The 21,864-nt window shown below is 38.6% G+C and overlaps 1 protein-coding gene across 1 annotated transcript in view; it reads right to left on the bottom strand.

Annotated features, from left to right (window-relative positions):
* ATRNL1 (attractin like 1) overlaps positions 1–21,554 on the bottom strand; it is a 541,498-nt gene extending 519,944 nt beyond the window's left edge. Inside the window, 2 exon segments of the mRNA XM_069797060.1 lie at positions 20,128–20,355; positions 20,357–21,554. Coding sequence (XP_069653161.1) covers positions 20,128–20,355; positions 20,357–20,430 — 302 coding nt within the window. The 5' untranslated portion in view covers positions 20,431–21,554.
* Between the last annotated feature and the right edge of the window lie 310 nt (positions 21,555–21,864).

The raw sequence follows: 21,864 nt of genomic DNA, 5'->3' as shown, positions 1-21,864 counted from the left end.
TAATCCTAGAACCACCAATTCTTGTCCAAATTTAAAAAAAATAATGTTCTCAACTAAGAAAAGTTTGTTAGATCATGTGTTTGTATGAGAGTGTGTGTGTGTGTATATACATGTATGTATGACTGCAAACTTGTCAAACAATTAGCAAAAAACATCAGGAAGCATGAGGCAAGAAAAATTAAAGATAACACAAAAAAAGTGTTTGACAATTTTCACTCAGGATGATGATGTAAAGTATTACCTTACAAAAGCAAGACAGCTCATGGAAATAAGTGTATAGAATTGGACAATACAACAATTTTAGTACTAACAAAATTCAAATAACTTACTGCCTTACCAGAACAGAGACAAGACTCTCTATACAAGAACACTTGGAAACAAAAGATTCAAGACATTACCTTGCAAGTTACAGCAGTAGGCACTTTATTAAATAGATTAAATTATACCATTTGTCATATTCTAGCAAATATTGTACCTAACTGTAATGCAAAAAGAGAAGGAATTCCTCAGAATTAATAGACTCTATTAGTCTAGCTTCTCATTATTCTATATTCATAGTTTAATCTAAAAATATGGATGTGAGGGGAAAGAATAAAATACATCATAAATTTATTAACATTACACACTTTATCTTTAATAAAGCAACTATAAAGAATATTACCATTACATGAAGACTCAATAATAAGCTATGCAATTAGTTAAACCTGGAGACCAAGTTAATGTAAGAACCATAATGCAAGTAACAAGCTGGATAGAAATGGGACCAACAGGTTGCCCATAAGAAAAAAAATCTCAGCCTATATGGGTATTAACATTGGATAGTGCAGGTAGTCAAAAGCTGACCTTAAAAAGATACTTAACTGATGGCACAAGTGTGCTAGTGCAATTTATTAATGGCATGAAGTTGTTCATACTGTTAAAGATTAATATACCCCATGCAAAGACCTAGATGTTGATGCTTGACTAACAGAAATGAGATTAAATTTAGTAATTTAGTCTGTAAAATCATGCACTTAGAAGTAAGGGGACTAATTTTAATTAGTCCACTGGAGAAAAAAGAAGATAATTAAAACAGCAGCAGAATGACTATATGCCACCAATGGGATACAGCTAGAAAAAAAAGAGAAATGGTCCTACAGTGTGGGATTTTCAGAGATCAGGCAGTGATCCAGATGTGGGATTTCCAGAAGCAGTCAAGCAGAAATAGCATCACAGCACAGGAGACGGGCAAAGCCATATCCAAGAAACAGAACAGGAAAGATTAAACTGGAACATGAACAGAGAATGCTATTTGAGTGACTAGAAGAAATAAGAGCCTAGGAAGAAGACACTTGCTTATCCTAGCATAATCAAGTCCAAGGTAAAAATATTACACACTCTGTATGTACAAAGAGGACAAAAGGAAAAGTACATGGAGAGAGAACAGCTCTTTGTCTAAGTGACTATATGCACACAAAAATAGGCATGTATCAAGGAGACTGCATGAACAAATTTAGAGTAACAGTCTAAATTCAGACAGTCAGAAATGTGATATTCAAGAACCTTTGAAAGGTTTATGGCATATTTAGTTACAATATACTGCCATTTCACTCCACAGAGTTTGGGACTATGGCACAACATAGAGTTTACTAAAGATTCTTTTATCTAAGTCATATATACAAAGTCGTTAAGGCATGCTTTTAAAAAATATCTGCTCAAGTTTCAAATTTTGCTGCTAGAGTTGTTTGCAGGGTTTTGGAATGTTTTCTTGTTCTTTTATTTAAACACATAACATCCCCTCCATATAAAATATCCCTGAGTATAATAATGGGGAACTATGTGTTTGCCACATATAGGTAGCCAAGGCTTTATTTTACTGCAATAATTAAAAAAAACCAGAAGCATTATATTATTTTTTCACACAGCTTTTAGGTCACAGCAAACAGATGCCTTTGCCCCTAAAACAGTGTACACGGACTAGTGTAGTAGTCCTGCAAAAGCAGGAAAACAGAGGGGAAAAAAAAGAGATGAACCCTTTGCGGAGATGTCAACAACCAGCAATTTCAATCACTCTGGCTGGTAACACCAGACAGAAATCTGGAGGAAAAGGAAGAAGAGAGTAGCTTGTAGAGTGAAGTAGGATAAAAGCAGTATTCGAGCCTAAATTGCAACCCAAAATGCTTAGCCTGTCCAGTCCTGAAGACAGCTATTCGTAACAGCCACCTTATTTTTTTTCCACGTCACAGCTTGTGAACTCTTCAACAGCTATGCTTCTAGGCATTCATAAAAGGATGTAATAGGTTGGCTGAAGTTGGGTGTCGTGTCTACCCTGACATATGAACTTACACTCCTCAGAGATCTTGATAGGCAGTCTGGGAACATAGCTCACAGAATTGCAGTGGCAGTGATTTTATTTTAAAATATGAGCACATAAGGAGATGAAACTCTTCCTCCTTTTCCTTCCCACTCTTATTCAGCAGGGCAATGATTAGAGGCACTAACCCTAGATAAGGGAAGGTTTGCAGTACTCACATAGCTGCTTCAAGTCAAAGAACAAATAGCATGGAATCTGGACTTTCATGTAGACTCTAGAAAATTCTATTTTTCAAGTATATTTGTATATACATACATAGCTATACAAGTAGATACATATACTCACACATATATACAGATCTATCTGTTTTAGAAATATTTTGCCTTTATACACAAGACTTCACCTTTAAACTCATACAAATCCCTGCTGCTTTACAGACAAGCCTTTCTAATTAATCCCAACTTGCCTGACTTCTTAATTAATCCCAACTTGCCAGAATGTTAAGGCGGCAGGCAAATCATCAGAAAAATCAAAGCACTTGGAAAAACAAAACAAAAAAACCCAACAAACAAAAAACCCCACTACAATACTTCAGAACTGGGCATCATCGGCAGCTTCATGTTAAAATAAAAATCCGCAAGTTGAGGCAAAAGCACCCAGCAATTTTAAAAGCTTACATTTAAATAACAGAAAATTACAATACTCTACAAATGACAACTATAAATTAACATACCACAAGGACCAAATAATTTTCATTTATCCCACAACAAATACAACAATAATTGCTATTTACAATTTCTAATGCAAGGTCCAATAATGTCCTAAGAAGGCTGAACCGTAATAGAATAATAAACTTCAACATTTGTGTTTATTCAAACTTGACAGCTCTAATATTTAATTTTCATTCTCAATGTTGGTCACATTTTTATTTTTTGGTAAATTAAAACTCCCTGCTGCCCTGTTCCCTCCTTCATAAGGCTCAGTTCCCTGTTTATCCCATTGTTTTGGGTTATAACTTTTTAGTAGTTTCAGACAACTGCAACGTTCATCCAGAGAAGAAAAGAAAAAAAGAAAAAGAAAGTAGCAGAGCTTTGATGATAACTGGAGAATTATAAATTAAAAACATACTTTACAAATCCTGCTTATTTTCTCCTATTATTAATTTAAGTCATTAATTTTATCTTAAACTTACAATAGTAGTTCAGTCATTACTCAAACATATCATTTTGGTGAAATAACTGTGCACTGGTGGTGAAAGACCATCATCAGTGAGGTGATGGTTCATACTTGTAAACTTGTATCCAGACTGAGCATGCTCCAGTATCATTGAACTCCTTTCATAAAAAAAAAACACACAAGACTTGCAGCTCCAGAATTAGAGGTTAGAAACAAATGTAATGATTATTGTCAGCCTCCTAAATTGTGAGGAACTAAAATTAAAAGAGAGCTCTAGTGGGGCTGAAGAGTTTCTTTTCCTCCCATTTAGTAGAGACCTGACGTGAGTCCTTATAAGAGCTTCACAAATGGCTGGTAGAAATCTAAGTCATAAACGAAGCAAAGTATTTTATTTCAGCACTTATACACATCAGAGAGGAGCCAGCTCAAACCAAAACAAAACTGCAGTAGTTGAGACAAGAAATTACAAAGCATAGGTAAAGTTTTAGCTATACTATGAAGGGTGTTATGAAGTCTTCCATCATTTAGACATTTTTTTTATTTATATGTAAATTGTCATTTACAATTATTAAGTTAAGGAAAACCAAAATAACTATTTGGTTCTGCATTTCATAAGTACTGCACTGCTTGTATAGTTCAGTAACAAAACTTTCTCTCCTTTTATCCATTAATTTCTAATGCTATTTAGGTTTCCTCCCCTTCTTCAGTCTACCTCCCCTTCCCCATTAGATTATGCAATTAAATCTATTTATGACATAAGCAGTTTCATCACAACACAGCAATATGAAACAAATTCATAACTTCTCTGCACATTTATACAGCAGTAAAAGATATAGCAAAAGAAAGCATATAATTTATTGTAAAGGCAATAAGAAAAACTCAAATGCATTTTTCATAGAAATGACATTCTCAAACTCACCATCACATGGCAGTTTTTAAATAGGGACAATCCCTAAGTACTCATTTCAGAGCTTTCAAAAAAATCCATTTGATTACCATTTTGCAGGGGAGGTTTTTTGATTGTTTTACATTTTTCCCCCTCAAAATTCCATGATGATCTTACATTTATTGATTATTGGGCATTTATTTGCTTTCAAATTGCTTTTCCCTAAAATTTGATATTTCAAGAAGAAACAAAAACAGACTCTAGCATCAAATACTGAGCTTTAATTCATCCAGATCACCCCACTCTCTCAGGCTCCACTTTGAAAAAATTGATTATAATACAATCTGACTATTAACAGTTCATAGTAGTTTGATACACTTCTTTGTGTATCCAGCCAAATAAACAGGAAAAGCTATATGGAAAAACTACTTGAAAATAAGCAAGCTTCCCAGTTTTTCCTGAGAAAGTTAGCATTTATCCACAGGAGTGTTAGATAAACAAATAAAGCTCTACATGTAAATTACTTGAACATTACCTAGACTAAAAGTTATTCTTCTAAGAATAATAACTGAGACCAGGCAATTAATGCAGAGGCACAACTGAGTGTTAGCCATTGCAACCTGGTCTATATGATGCTTTAAGGCTAATACAGTTGTATATGGGAACAATATACAACTAGCATATGAAAGGCCCTGCCTGAGGCTTTTTGTCCAGAATAAAATAAGAAACTGTAGCTTCTTCTGAGGCAGAGATGGGAAAAGTCTATGACTTTGAAAGGCTGACTGAAGTGGCATTGTAGTACTGACAGAACTCTTGCAAAGACCTTCCTCAGTCTTTGAGCTGGACATCTTTGGAAGATGTTCTGTTACCACATATTGCAATCAGAAACAGTCCTCTACATATAATTAAAAACATTCTGGTTTAATGCTTTAACTGCTGATACTTGTTGGTCAGATGCATTTTTTAAGTTATCTAATACAAAAAGGCCTTTCTATTCATACAATCCTGCAAATTCAGTCCATCAGACACATAAACAGCAGAATTCTGCTTCAGATATGGTCCTGGCATCACTAAATCAGACAACTAAATGCACTTCAATAATATTTTTGGACACCTACAAAAGCCTGTTGCTTGATTGCTAGAACATCAAGTTAAGTCTAGTACCAACAAAAGAAAAGATTAGCTGAGAAATAAGTGTCTCCCATGACACTGATAACTTCAGGCATTCCTGACAAATACATATACCACTACTGAGTAATGCAGACACTGCTATTTTACTGCAAACAGGAAGAGAATTAATAAAATAAGATGTTGCATTAGTACAATGAAGCAACAGAAACAGGCTTAAACAGATACAGAATCAAATATTCATATTTCATACTAGCTGAAAAAAAAAAAAAACCACACTTATTCAAAGATTTTTTTTCTCCTGCCCTTCAGCATATAACCCTACATCAAAAACCAACATTCATCCTGAACGTTTTTCCTTCTGTGCTCTTTAGCATAAATTCAAAAACCAACTACTCCAAAATAATGGTGACATGCCATAGTCCAGTTATTGTTTCGTTTTTCAAGTCCTCATTCTCTTCCATGGCAAGATTCTAATTTCTCTTCTGCATCCAAACACAATAAAGCTCACAGAGATTTCATAATAGCAACTGTTCTTATTTTTCTAAGGAAGCTTCTAACAAGGATAAGTTAAAAATATTTTAAGAGAGAATAGGGAATTTTACTTGAACAGAAGCTACCATTTCCCTTTCTTCACATGCATAAAACATGCTTAAGGATAACATTCCCTCAGATGTCTCTAACTCAAGGAAAATATTTGGAACCACAATCCTAGCTAAAAGCAGACAGTTAATAATTATTTTTCCTTCTGAATACAACACTAATGTAATTAAATCACACCTATGAGAACTTTGTATAATACAGGCATTCTTAGCATGGGACAACACCTTAACAGCTTGATTTTAAAAGTACCAGGAAGACAAACACAGGCCCCAAAAGTTCATTAGATGAAAAGATTATTTCACCAACTTAATTCTTATTTGTATCATTTAAAAATCCCTCTAAAAAAGACTGATTGTATCCAGCCACACGAACTTCAAAAACATTGGTACAAAGTATCACAAACACTGGTCATCAGTGTCATTCTTTCCTATCATTATCACATTCATTTATTGGTAAATTTCCTTTTTCTTCGTTTTGCTGTAATTTAGAAAATGAAGACAAGCACTATAGGTAAGGTAACTCAATATTCTACAACATAACAAGGTGATGCATATGTACCTACACACACATTATATATAAAAAAAAATTGCAGGATAACAAACATTTCAGCACCTATACATGAAAAATGCATTACTGTCATATATATATTATTTTAAGAATCTGATTCTCCATTCCATTACACAAGTTTCATGAAGTTTACCTTCAAATTAAAGAACAAACCCTAAAGACATTAATTACAACATCTTAACACTATAGCAATTGAGAGTCAGGCCTGTAGTCCAATTGCAAGTGCAAAATTATGAACAATCTTATTATTCCTTGTTATATCATAAATATTAATTTAATAGAAAAATCAATATTATTTTATTTCTTAATAATCTTATTATTGCAGATTAATGATATTGATTAAATTATGAATTTAAATATTTATATTAAATTGTTATCCTACAACTATCGCTAAGTCCGTGAATGCTTTCTGATGGTGTATACCTTCATAAAAGTTAACCTGTCTCCAAAACCAAGAAATGCTTCCCATCCTGAATCAATTAAAAGCCAAAATCCTATTTTGTGGATGTGCTCAAATTTCACCTGTTTCTACAACACTCCTTACTTTGTATAGAGTGATCTCCTTAGAGAGAGTTTCTTTCAAATCCTGCCTCAAGCAAATATTTCTGCAAGTACATGGAACCCCTGAACTGAGTCCATTATCCACACAACTTCTGAAAATTACTTTCTGAAGAAGTCTACTTCCGACTCCTGAAACTTCAACATGATTAATTAGATGAGCAAATATATAGTATTTCTGATATGCAGATATCGCACGTATCCACACAGCTATGCAATTTTCTCTTTGCTGCCTGAGCAAATAACTTAGGAGTCATAAAGCATACATGCACGCAAAATCATAAAGAACTGCGCAAGTGAATCTGGACTAAGTAAAATTCAACATTATGGGAAAAAAACCCTAAAGATCCTTCTGATAACTCTCAAGCACAGACAATATCCTGCAAAACACTCATACCTTTATGAAAAAATCCTTAAGATTCACAACAGCAAGCAGACCAGATTTATGCAGCCTGTAACCCCAGTTACCATTGAAATCTAGTATAGAGATGCCTTGAACAGTATTACTAGCTTACCCTGTTGAGCGCATGCACAAATAGAAACATGTAATGTTAATATGTATTGATCAGCATATGCAACTTTTTCTGCACAGCAACATCCTTACACACAAACCTGCTAACCTCAGTTCCTTAACTCCCTTCAGAGCCATGGTTTACAGGCTCCCAGACATTTCCATCCAGATTTTTAACAGCATTTTCCAGTTTCCACTTTTCTACAGAAGCAAGAACAAGATCTTTTAGACTAGAATGTCTTCTTAACTATAAGGCAAGTATATCCTACCATAATAAAAATGTGCTGAGCAAAGAACAGAGAATTCAACAAGGATGATTAGCTGTCCTTAAAAACAGAAACCACCACAAAAAAAAAAGGCATCCTCTCATTTAAACTACATCATCAGAACACGTATACTTCATAAATACATGACATACTGAAGATAAGCTTGCATAACTTGTGATCTTATAGGTTGACATCATCTCAGAAAGCCTCCTAAATACTTCTGGTCTGTTAAAAACAAAACAAAACAAACAAACAAAACACACACAAAAAAAAAATGAAAGAGACAAAGACTCAAAAACATAACAAGAAAGTTCTCAAAAGAGAGGAAAACCCCCAAACTTGCTGCTCCTTAAAAATTTTTAGCTTTTTAAACCATAGGACATCTGAGAATTTGTTTCATCAAATAGTGTTGTTTTATTCAGAAAAAAGTATGCTTCAAGTAGCACCAGAATAAGTGATATGATACACTGAAGTCTAAGCCTGCAATGCCATATCTATGAGAACAAAGAATATTTCTTCTACTAAAGATCTTGTGCAGCTATGCTCATACTCACCAAATTAGCATATGTTAGTTTTGTCATTCTCCCAGCCTTGAAGCACAATAATTTACCTCCATACCCACTGAATCACATAAAGACAATAAGGAAACTTGTAGCTTAGAAAGTTACAACACAGACTAGAATATCACGCATGGCACAGTGCTTTCCCTGATCATCACAGAAAAATGGACTAAATCTTAATTGCTGTGTTTAAAAATAAGGAGTAAGATTAAGCATGTTTTCACCAGCAGATGGAAACAAAAAGTCAAATTTACCAGGATGATAAAAAAATGTAAAGAGCAATGGCTGATGTGTCAAAGAACCACATAAGACTCTTCAAAAGGAATGTCCTTAGTAGGCAAGTACTTTAACCACAGGGCTTTTTAATAATAGTAGGTAGGGCTTTTTAAGATCTTTACTGAGCATGACCTCAAAACTATCAAGACAATGCACAGGAAAACATCAGAGGAAGATGTTCTCAAATTCCATTTCAGTGCAATGCTGCAAGCCTCTATAATTCCAAGAGAATCTAACATACACTGGCTCTGCTTTCCAGTCCAATTGCTACTTATAAATGCAGTCAATCTAAATTAGAAAACCTAAGTCTAACTTTAAAGGAATATTCTGCTTACATTCAGCTGCCTGTCACCTCAGAGTTTTATGTTAGAGAACAGATTTCTGAATGCATACAAACCCCAAAAGCAGTAGGTGCACTTCAAGGATGTATATAAAACTGAAAATAAAATAATCCAGCAATGTTCCTGTTAATGAACAGCTTTTGTGAACTCAATATATTAAGCTGTGATTTGCTTGTTCCCTGTCTCCCCTGCCCCCTTTAAAAACAAGAAGACAGACCAACTACAAACTCAGTCCAGCTTTGCTGTCCTGGCTCATTTGAATGGAGGACACCTTTCAAGATCAATTCTCTAAGTATTCATCAATCTCTAACCTCTATTGGCATTTATACCTGCATTAACAGAGGTCCCCCCCCACATATTCATTGAATGACATACAGTATGTGGTTGGAACAGTTGGTCTAAAATATCATCACAAAACTCCTCAGCTATGTATCCATACCTGAATAATAAACTTCATATCCTTTCCTATATCTGATTATGTTACACAGTAAAGGTCTCTAAGAAAACAAAGCACTTCAATCTATATTGTATACTTGCAGAAAATGAATGTACAATTTGAAAACAATTCAGTATTCCCAAAATGAGGACTGGGACAGAATCACAGAAAATTGTATAAACTCCCAAGCTTCCACTTCAATTCAGTCACTTATTTGTTATGTTACCTTAGACAAACACACAACTTCAGCTTTCCTATGTGTAAAACAGCTCAAAAAATAAGTATCTATTTCTCAAGGCCACTGTGATGACTAACTAGCTACCTAGTTCTTAAATAAGATATTCAGATACAAAGTATGATACAGATGTGTAGACGTAAGTACTTCCTTGAATATGGGGGGGGGGGGGGGGGGTGTCCCCCATGAAAACTAAAGTAGTACAAGCAATTTGGAAATTAAAAATTCTAGAAAAAATGTGTCATTTTGATTTTATAATAGATGCTCACAGATTATTCCTACAAAGTGCTACACTATTAAAAATACCCAGGAAAAAAACCCCAAAGTTTTAAATACAAATGTTCTGGATTTAATACTTATATCAGTACTAAGTTTTAGAAAACATCTGCAAAAATATTTTCTAACACAGTTGTCTTAACATATTACAGCTGTGCATGCAAGTGCAAATTTGTATGTTTTCAAAAGCAGCCATTTGTTTGTCCAGTATTTATCATTTTTCAAGAACACCTTCCAGCTCCTGTTCAATGTTTTAAGTTATCCTTTAGAAAAGCCTCAGCTGACTTAGGAAGCAAACAAAACAGATCTGCTGATATAAGAGAACTACAGCAGCACACAGCTTAATTACGACAGCTCTATGATACTTCCTATGAAACACACAGTTCACTTCCCTCTTCCCCATAACCGCTTTGGTACATCTTGCATATACCACATATACATTTGATTACCAAGTATCCTCCAAAGTAGATTCATCAGCTGGGCTTGCACACACAAACATGAATGTGAGATATTTTATGTTTGTTTTGGTTTACTATTTTGGATTTTCTTTGCAAGAAATACATACTTTTACATACACACACTCTTACTCTAGATTCAAAAAAAGAACAATTGAAGGTGCAAATTATCCTACAGTTGGATTAATCAGCATTTCAGTTTTACTAATAAAGCTGGAACTATCAAGTATTCCTTTATACAGTTCAGAGTGTATCAAAGTTCTCTTGAGTTTTGAAAGCTGAAATGCATTATCAAGAAAATTAAGCTTACCATATTTTATTCACCACTACTATCCATTACAAAAAGGAAAGTATTTTAAACTGCAGCATGACTAGCAAGATATTTTTCTGGTTAATTTATCTCTGTCCTTGGATTGGGGGCGGCAATCAATGAAGCCCATTCATCATCTTGTTCCACAGTGCCTCGTGGTCTACTTACACCTTGTATAGAAAGTTTCTGCAAAGCTCACCAGAGTATTTAAAAACATCTCCCCCCCAGAATTTTGACCAAAATCATTGCTGCTCACGCTTTACTGCCACAACTGGTAATGTACACAGTTAAAATCTGGTCCTTTTGTGATATTTCTGATCGTTCTTCAGTCCCAGCTCCAGCATCCCGATAATCACATGACATACTCAACATGACCCACTTTTCCACTGAAGGCAAGTTATTAGCCTTCAAGGTAAACAGGGAACAAGCTGAAAACTCAAAAACATAGGAACAAACATACATCTACGCATAAAAGTGCATGTCTATAATAAAAATCTACATTTAAAGACTCTGAATCCAGACTCACAATTCTGTAATAACATAATGCAATCATCCTACAAATTAGAAATGCATGGTTCTTTGATACTGATAAAGGAATGTAATAACTAATACAAAACATTGTATTCATACAAGTACAGCAGTAACTCTTCAAAGTATCTGTTAAGTACTACAGCATATTACAATATTTTGTTTGTTGGGGGTTAGGTCTTTGGAGGTCTTACCTTCAAAATAAAATCTTATCATTGACAGTCAATGTACAGTTTTTTCCAAGAATTCTCTTGAATAAAAGAACAATGTATTCTTCAAATATTCTGCAATAATACAGACTCCTTGCAAGTTTTAGGTAAATCTGACTGAATAAGGAAGCAATTTTACTCATTTCTTTGAGATCTATAGCACAGTTTGGACAACAGCACTTCATGCCCTAGTATTTATCACATTCTAGGAAGAAATGCATTCCCTAAAATTGTACCTAGCTTATTAGCTGTCCCTCATCATTACAATCATGGGTCACCTCAAGTCTTTAACCTTACAGGAAGTGTTATTTCCTTTTTACAAATGAGACACTGAAGCGCATAAATTATGGAAGAAATCCATATGAAAATGTAGACGCTGAGTATCATTTTATGTGCCTGCATCCAATCTTTAAGTACTTCCGTACTTGTTCCATTGCCAGGTAATCCTAGAACATCCTGGCTTCAAAATTCCCTACCCAAATCATGGCTCATGGTCACGTGCTGCTTAAAACTTGGAAATATTCTATGGCTAGCTTGTTTCTAAACATCATTAGCATGAACAAGCTAGATATTTTGCCATCATAAGATGGTAGTAGCACATTTCCATCCTTAGCTAAGAAATATAAAATACTGATTCAAACAGATCCTGGAATCCATTTCTTCCAGATGAGTGATGCAAGCTCTAAATTTTGGGAGAGATTTTACAGTGAATTTGTTTTTTACAAAATGCTGTTGCATTAACAGAGAGTTTAAGATGTTTACCCTATAATATTCTATATAGCTGGTAGCTAAATTACTTTTCAGAGGTCTAAAAGCTTTAGACTTTTCTATCTGCAGGAGACTTCAAAGCTGAATGCAGTTCTTCCACTTTGTGAATGAACACTAACAGACAGTGTTGAGCTCAGTTCCATCATTTCTCAACAGCGTCTTACTCCACAAGGAGCTCTGAAATCAACACAACTCTTACCTCCGCTCATTAGGCTTTTAAGAATATATAGGACAACCTATAATACTAGCCTGAAAATTCCCACTGCTCACCCACCTCACATGAAAACATACACTTTGCTTACAGTTTATTATTGTTCCTTTATTACTGTTAACAACTGCAGTCCACTGGAGTGCCCATGTTTTCAGGTATCATCATCATTTATTCCTCCTTACATCAACTTTGTAGCATGTTTGCCAAGACTAGACTATACAGCTAATAATAAATTCCCCAGACACTGACAGGTAATTATTCTTCAATATTGCACGAGTTTTCCAATGCATTTTTTTATTGCATGAGTTTTCCAATGCATTTTTTAATTGTCAATGTAGTAGTGTTTTAAAAGCAAGGGTTTTTTCACCAGCACTTCAGTTAGCATGTGTAAGAATTTCCCAAGGATATTCCTGTAGCACCTCATATTACCTCCTACCTTTTCTGCCTACATTTTGATACAATTAAATCAATTTCTAGTGCAGTGTGATAGACTGATCTCTCAAAAACTACTCATACTCATTTTAAAAAGATGACATGAACTATGGTAATGCCTTCCAAAATATGAACATCATGCCTTCTTTTTGGTTAAAGGAAGTAAGAGATACACAGTGTGAGACTATTTATTTGCCAAATTAAATTTAAATCATAATAAATATTAAATGCTTTAACCATTACAGGCATTTATGTATCACTTATGGATAGACTTAAGCATACTTTTGATGCAACTGAGCTTTTTACACACCCATAGCAATGGCAACCAGCCTTTGGTGCTGTCTGAAGGCCTGTCAGCATCCTCAGCCATCTGCTCCCACACTTGCTTAAGTAACAAACTGCTTAGTCTGCAGACAAACCAGACTCCAGAATCCACAAGCCCTTTGCCCAATTTGCATTTGGATTCAATCCTATAGATGGTCTCAGACTCACACACAGAGGAAGGATCTCTGCACATTGTTAATTATCTACTGCTTGGGGGAAAAGAGGGGTGTTTTTAAAAGATCACAGCTCCATCCCAAACATGCACATCTTTGTAGCCCCACAATTAAATATCACTCCGAATAGGGGAGGCTGTGTTCAGTTCACAGACTAGTTAGAGAAAAGCATGGCCACATATCAATCACTTGGTACTGAGGATGCAGCAACTTTGAGAAGACTTGTGAGGCATAAAATAATGGACTGAGCTGCCAGCACAGTGCTACGCTTAGAAGCATTTTCTGCAGCTGCACACGGCAGGACACCAAGCAGCAGGGGAGACATTGCTCTGCTGCTACATTTCACCAATACACCCATTGCCAAAAGACAAGCATCTAGTTCTGGCATTCATAGCTCAAGAATGCTCATACAATAGGCTAAAAACCAAGAGAGCAGTCAAGGATGGAAAAAGTTGGTTTGTGTTGAGACACCTCAAGGGACACTCCTCCATTCTCAGTAAGGAAAAGGTGACCATATTTTCACCTACACAGGGAACATAGACCTGACATACTGAAGGCTCTGCAACAAAGGCCTGACTCAAAACATGAGAAAACAGGGCAACTCAAAGGGACAAAAAATGAGATAGGGTAGATTTTCTAGATTAGGCAGATTATGCATTTGTTTTTACTGGTTATAGAAAACAGCGAGGATAACTAACCAATGGAAGAATTTTGAAAGTCTGTAATGGGGTCTCAGTCAGCGGAAGTGCTTTCAAACATATGTGGATGGTTTTCTAAAGCATGCATTCAACTCAAACAGGAATTAATTCAGAGTTACCCTACAGCCTGCATAAGGCAAACTGTAAGAACAGGTAATCAGAGAGTTCATTTCTGGTCTTATCTATAAAAAACCATTAAAAAAATATTCAAAAGGTTTAGTGGTGGACTTGGTAGTCTTAGGTTAATGGTTGAACTCTGTGATCTTAAGGGTCTTTTGCAACTGAAATGATTCCATACAGGAAGCATAAAACACACCACCATACTAATAACAATCAGGTTTTAAAGTCTTCAAAAAGATTGCTTTTCTTTCAAAAAACACTTTTTAATGCAGGTTGTTTAGCTTGTAGGAGGAGTTTAGTATGGTCGTATGGCTTATGCTTCCACATTTCAAAACACGATTTGAATAAAAAAAGTATTCCTTACAAATGCAATATCTCTTTATTGTACCAACTATCATTGTATTTTAAGATTTTAATACAGAGAGAATAACTCACATGGGAAGAAATATTTTTCAGAGCATCACCACTAAAATCAATTTAAATAAAGATCACATTTTATAAGGGTAAAGTCATAATCACTGACATTTCCACTAGTTTAATTATATTAACATCACATGTTGACTTATAAAAAGGCAATTTGCAGGTGTAAAAATCTCACAACTCCACTGATGTCAGTAAGAATAACTATGCATATGTCTTGAATCAGACACAGGCCATGCTGATGACAAAGGCAGTTTTGCAACTGATAGCCTGACTCAGGATTTGTAATAGAAGTTGCACCAGTTTAGTGGTGACGTTGTTTCACATTAAAGTTAAGGCAAACTAAGTCTGTACCACTTCTTAAAGGGACAATTTTCTTTTCCCATCTACACCTGCTCATTCCTGCTACCTCCTTTGGGTCAGCAAGAGACTTACGCAAGTAAAGTAACATGAGGAAACTGAGCTGGCTTAAAAACAGTTGGCTGGTAGGTGGGGAGATATGTTCCTGTTGATACTTTTCAACTCTCAGCAGGAATATTAATGCTTACATAAGAAGCGGAAAGATGTAATCAAAGAGAAGCGTGAAGGGCAAAGTCACCCCTTTTCACAGCAGCATGAACTTCAACTGGCTGCAGCTAAAACTAACTTTTTGCCTAAAGATCATTTCTTATACAGCATTATTGTTCATTTACATTCTGCAATTTAAGGACACTTTCCTTGCATGAGTCATTCTGCAGACAGCAAAATTCAGAGTTTTAGATAGAAATAAGGATTTTGCCCGGAATAATGAAATTTGATACACTTCTAACATTTCACTTGTGAAGGTTCTTGTACTTGGAAACTGTTTTGTCCTTGAAAAATGCAGAATCTTTTATAGGAGCTCTAGAAATTAAGGAGAACAGGAAGGAAGTAATTTAGAAGTGCAATAAGAACATCTGGAGACGAGGTTTAATAATTAAACTGTTCAGTTTGCTCTTACTCTATCCATAACAACTAGATATCTAGGACTAGGCAAAGCAGATTAACTTGTGTAGGTACTCAAAGGTGCTCACCTATCCTGTACAGTCTGCTTTGTTACATATGCCAGCTGGGACTCATAAGTTATCAAATAAACAATCATAATCATCCAAAGACACAATCTACCTTTTTAAAGACAGCATTTTAGGAGACTGGATATTTCCAGTCATTCAGATACTCAAAAACTTAAGAGGAAGAGCAGTTTCATGCACAATTTTTTCTCTAATGCGCTTCCATACACCAGTGCATAAACCAGAGCTAGAGAAAGGGGTAACTTTTTGCTCCAACCTGAAAGAAACTTTTTTTTCTTCTAAGAAGTCATTCTGTGAGTAGCAAAACTAATGAAACATGTTTTCCTGTAGCACTGCATCTCAAGATTGATTGACTTTGACATCTAAATACGTAGAAGCTGTGATTGCAGCTTTTCCTGCAGTTGGGCCATTCGTAATGTTTGCCTCCCTGAATTCCCTGGAGTCTCATAACACAACTGCTTTGGGCAGCCTTTCCCTCTCCCTTCTGCCCAAGCTCGTATCATCATGAAAACTGTAACTGACCAACAAATTCAAGGCTATAGGATAGGGGAAGAAAGAGTCACAGTTATAGCATTAAAACTTCATTTCCTTAATAAATCTATCAAAATAAAATTGGACACTGTGCTTTTATGCTTGTGGTTTTGTTTACGTCTTGGGAACTGTGCTGTTTGAAGCTCCCTGCTATAAAAACAGAACCTGCTCACCCTTTAGCTTTCTTATCTTTCACCTGTCTCCCACAGGCAGGCAGACAGAATTTCTTTCCCCTCTCTTTTTATAACTAAATTTCCCTTTTTTATTTTGGTACCAGAAAAAGAAAAAAAAAATCTTTTTTGCATTCTATCAGAACAGAAGGGAAGGGAAAAAAAAAAGTTTGAGAGAAGGAAAAAAGTCAGAATTGCATTCAGATATCCATCCTGAACAGAGTAAAATAATTTACTGGCAGGCAGAGATGAGGCCTAGATCATTCTGAAATGTGACTGACATGGATATGAATGCAATGCAGTAAGAATAACAACACTTCCGTGTATATAATGAGTTACCGCATGCTTCACAATACAAGGAGTAAATACAAAAGTTGATAAATAAGAGTAATAAAATAGTGCTAGAGAATCTTTTTGCCCATTTTTTCCCCCATCCATGCTTGTTTCATCCAGTCCAGAGCAACATTTGCAGAGTAGTCTACTTAACTCAGTAATTCTCCTACAGGGAAAAGGCAAGGTTACCATAGTACTGTCAACTAATTTTGACACCTGCTTACTAAGATTGATCAATTATTTTTGATGTCTCTCTGCTATGTTGTTTACTTCTCAGTCTAGAAAAGAAGTAAAACAAAGACAAAAATACTACACATCTCTCACCAAAGAATTAATGGTCCCAAGTTACCCCTAGGGTAGAGCATTTCTCTTACCGTAATGTTTCTGAGGCTTGCTAATGCAAGTCACTCAATTCCCAGAAGAGCAAATAAAGAAGAAAAATAAAGACCCTTTTATTTTCAAGTCTTTTAGGCCTACCCTTAAGAAATCTGTTTCCTCAGTTAACCTCGTGACAGAAAACAGGTTTTACAGGTGTCCAATTTAGGTCATTAAAAGTTCAATTTTAATCTTGCGTAACAGAGACGCACCCAGGCACTTCAAACTGCTGAAACTTTGAAACAATGTAAATGTTTAGAATAATACACAAGGTTCTATTAACATTTTTATAGATTGTATCTACAACCCATAAATTAATTGTTAACGCAGTTATAATAGCCAAACACACTTTTCAAGCTTCATGTCATTTTGAAACATTCTTCATAATAATTCTTACTGACAGAAGCAACTGCTGCAAAAGTGGTATACATCCAACATAACTTGTCAAATAAAAGTACCACTGCTGCAAAAGTCCAGCCATGGCAGCTTGTGTATAAAGCAGATATTCACACTTCACAGACAAACAGAAACAATATGCAAATGTTCCACGGTAAGTCAAACCATCAATTGACACAGAAGTCACAAAGGTCTTCAATCACCCGGCCATGAGGCAGATTAACATTCTTTTTCCAACTCTTCAGCTGGAAATACATAGACTTGACTCATCACCCATTCAACACCCATCTGAATTTTCAGGATTCAAAATACAACTACTCAGAGTTGCTGCTTGCGTTGTAAGACACATGTTAACATATTTCATGCCATCCCCAACTGACAGGACCTGAAAAGCTTTAAATCTTAGAATGCTTATTTTCATTGCAGGGTATATTTTGCTTCTAAGAATAAAGATTAATGATGAGCTATCGAAGATACCACTATGAAAGTGTCCTCAGTAAAAAATAGGTCTCCAACATAATAGAAACAGCTTACTTCTGTGACAAAAATCACAATGCAAGCATCACTGTCATTTCTAAAGCTAAGCATGAAAGAATATAGAGGAGTTAATGAGAAATCTGTTCTGCTTTCACCAAAACTCCTAACAGCACAGCAATTAACCACTGTGTTAGTTTAGCTCAGAAGAGGTGCCCTTTCAACACTCAGGCAGAACTTCCTCTAGGTGGGGATGGATTATTAACTTTCTACCAGAAGTGAAAACGTAACCCCACTGTGCCTTCTCACTTGACAAATACAACAAATGTAAAGAAACATAAATGTTTTACCAGATAATCAAGGAAGTACCTGTTAAGGACTGGATAAAGGCTCCAGTAATCATTCAGAAAACATACTAATTCACAACAAGCTTTGAAATTTAAGAAATGAAAATTTGCTTCAGCCTTTGCACTATTAGGGTCTGTTGTGAGTGGCATCAAGACAAAGGATACAAGTAATCTCTTTAAAGCAAGGAAATAATAGCTCTGCAAGCTTGTCTCCTGCAGATCCTCACACACAAAGAAGATTCACCTGGGCCTCCTCTCCTCACTCTCAATCCCTACACAATTAGCCCATTGTTCCACAGCACAGGACAACCCCCAAATCCTCAATACACACAGGCAACAAATGACCAACTTTAAAACCTTATTACCAAGTTCATATGCAGATAAGATGTGCTTATATTATATCTGCTTTATATTACCCTTACAACTCAGTTATAATCTCACTGAAGAAATAATCCACCAGATATTATCGGTGAATTGTTTCTTCCTCTGCAGCACGTACATTATTTCAGCCAATATGTCTGACCCCCAGCTACTCAACTTCCCAAGCTAACGAGTCACTGGATTTACTTTTTGTTTATTTAGTCATGAGTGACCTCGGATTGAATGTTTAAAAGATGTAAATTATATAGCTTAATTTTAGTACTCCAAAGAGAAAACTGAATTTAAACACAATTTTAAGTAGACAATTATTGATACTTTTACCAATGAAAGTACTTTCCAAAGACAGAATTTGAATTCTGTAAGTCACAGCTTTACCAATATATTGTTATTAGCTAGATGTTAGAACACTTTCCAGCTGTATGTGTCAATATACTAATAAATAGAGTTCCATCTTTTAAGGGGTGTTTTACAAGGGAATGAAATGAGATGTCCTGTCCAAGGTTATACAGCGAAATAACAGCAGACAGTATTCTTCACAGCCAGTCTTTATACTGATACCAAAGGGGGCGGGGGGGGAAGTGACAGCCCTATAAATTAAGTCTTCTTTTCTACAACAGATAGAAAAGCAAGTGTCAGGATGCGCTTCCTTCTCACTGATCAATGACTCAGTATCACATCCACTTTTAAGAATGAGAAGGTAGTTCTAGCTTCACTGACCACTCCTTTGCAAAAATATGTTACTGTTTTACATTTACCACTGTCTCCTCTCCTGCAAACCTTGTCATGAGGTACGTACATTTCACTAAGTTACGCTTATGTTATCCTGAACGTGCCTGACTAACACTTACTTAGCTAAAACACTGGAAAGAAAGGGAGGAAGACTGGAATGAGCAAAACACTTTCACTCTCCAGAAGGAAAAAGTCATTCAAATCCCTTAGTAATTTTTGCTCCCTGGGCAGCCCCATGAAGTGCACATGTCATTTCCATGACACTTCCAGGAGGGACAGCAGCGACACAGCTTTAGGCCAATTTCTCCTTGTCTCTCAGTTCCCATCAAGTGGAGCAGCCTATTTTCAGCAGTAAGTTAGCAGGTACAATTTTCCATCGGAGGACTGGGTCCTGCATTCTTAGAGGCAGGGTCCCTGAGGTGGAGGAGCCTACTTCATCCTTAACTTCTGTCACATACTTCCACCGCACACGGACACAATCATAGCAGACACAAGCAAAAAAAAAAAAAAACAGGCAAGTGAGAACGACAGGAAAAGGGGTTAGGGAGGAGGAAAAGGGAACGGTAATCGGCAGAGACTTACTTGAACCTGCCCTGGCAATGTTGGCACTGGTCTCCCACCCAGCCCTGGTCGCAGACACAGGTGGAGTTGACACAATGACCCGAGAAGCAGGAGATTTTGTCGCAGGACTTGGACTGGGACACCTGGGCATAGAGGGCCAGGTACAAGAAGCCGTAGAAGAGCAGCCAGCTGTTCACATCCAGGAGCGAGGAGAAGAAGCAGCAGCAGGAGGAGGAGGAGGAGGGGGGGGGGGGGGGAAGGTCTCCAGGAGCCCAGGGGCGCGGGGGCAGCTCCCGCTCTCCGCACGGCGCTGCCCGGGTCCATCTTCGCGGCGGGGGCCGTGGGCCGAGGCGCGGCCGGCGGCGGGCAGCGATGGCAGCGCCGCCCGCGCACCCCGGGCAGGGGCAGCTTCCCCTGAGGGGAAATAATCCGTCCGGGGGAGATTCAAACCCCCCGCTTCCTCCTCGCCTTCCTCTCCTCCCTCCCGACCCCAGCGCTGCCTCCTCCGGCCGCCTCAGCCCTCGGCGCCCCGTCACTCCCGCGGGGAAGCCCGGCAGCCCTCAGCCATCCGCCCCTTCTCTTCGTCGTCCTCCTCAGGGCTCATCGCTCCCGTCTTCTTCCATGGAGGAGGAGGAGGAGGAGAACTGCCTCTTGACCTTGCGTTTTCTCCTCGCCAGAGATGCCCCCCACCGGCGTGCACGCACACACACACCCACACCACCCTCGACCATGTAGCCCCCCGACTCCCCCTTCTCCTTTGTAGTCCCTCTGCCCGCGGCACACACGCAGGCGGCAGCGAGGAGGAGCGCGGGGAGGCGGGGGCCGCCGCTGCCGCCGTCCTCTTGCCAGTCAGTCAGATGGGAAGTGAGGGCGGCCGGGCCGCGGAGCCGCTACGGCATCCCGCACCGGCGGCGGGTGGGGGGGGGGGGGCTCGGCGGTGAGCAAAGGGCTGAGGAGCTCCGTTATTAGCCCTGCAGGGAAGAGGGGCGGGAGGAGGGTTAACAGCCCCTCCGTGTCCCGGCTGACAGCTTCCGAGCAGCCATTTTTAAAGGCTAATTGTCATCTCCTCTCAGAGCCGCCTGCTCGCTCTAACGCCCCCCGCCCCTCGGTCCGTTTGGATCCGTCCCTCCGCCCGTTCCTCAGCGGCCGAGGGAGGGGAGGGGAGGGGAGGGAAGGGGAGGGGGGTCCGGCCCGGCCGGCCGGCCGGCGGCGCGGGGAGGGCGGGCGACCACCGTCCCCGCCGACCAGAGCGGGGAAGGGGCAGCCGGGGTAACCGCACACCGGCAGCTCGCACGCCCCTCCCGCCCCTTGCCTTCCCCTGCGCCCAGCGACGGCGACCTGCGCTCTGTGCTTCGACAGACACCTCTCCCGCCCACGCTTCTTAAAAAAAAAAAAAGAAAGAAAGAAGGAAAGGGCGGAGGGAGATGAAACGGCACCGGGCCCGGCCGGCCGCCCCCCCCCGCGCTGCGGGCACACCGGCCACCCGCCGCACAAAGCCGGCGGAGCGCCGCCGCCCAGACCTCGGAGGCCCCACGGCCCCGCGGGAGGGGAGGGGAGGGGAGGCGGGGCGGAGGGGGGGCAGTGGGCGGGGGCGGACCCCCCGCCCCGCCCCGCCTCGGCGCGCGGGCGTCCGTTAGGAGTGAGGGGGCGGGCGGGAGCCCCCGGCTCGGCCCCCGGTCAGCGGGGAGAGCAGGCGGCGGGCCAAGGCGGCGGTCTGTCCCGGATCCCTTCTCCACGGGAGCCGGGCCGGTGTTTGCC

This window comes from Haliaeetus albicilla, chromosome 11 (assembly GCF_947461875.1).
Source record: "Haliaeetus albicilla chromosome 11, bHalAlb1.1, whole genome shotgun sequence".
Taxonomy (NCBI): Eukaryota; Metazoa; Chordata; class Aves; order Accipitriformes; family Accipitridae; genus Haliaeetus; species Haliaeetus albicilla.
Note: the sequence above shows the minus strand (reverse complement) of the source record. Positions and strands in the feature narration are given on the sequence as shown.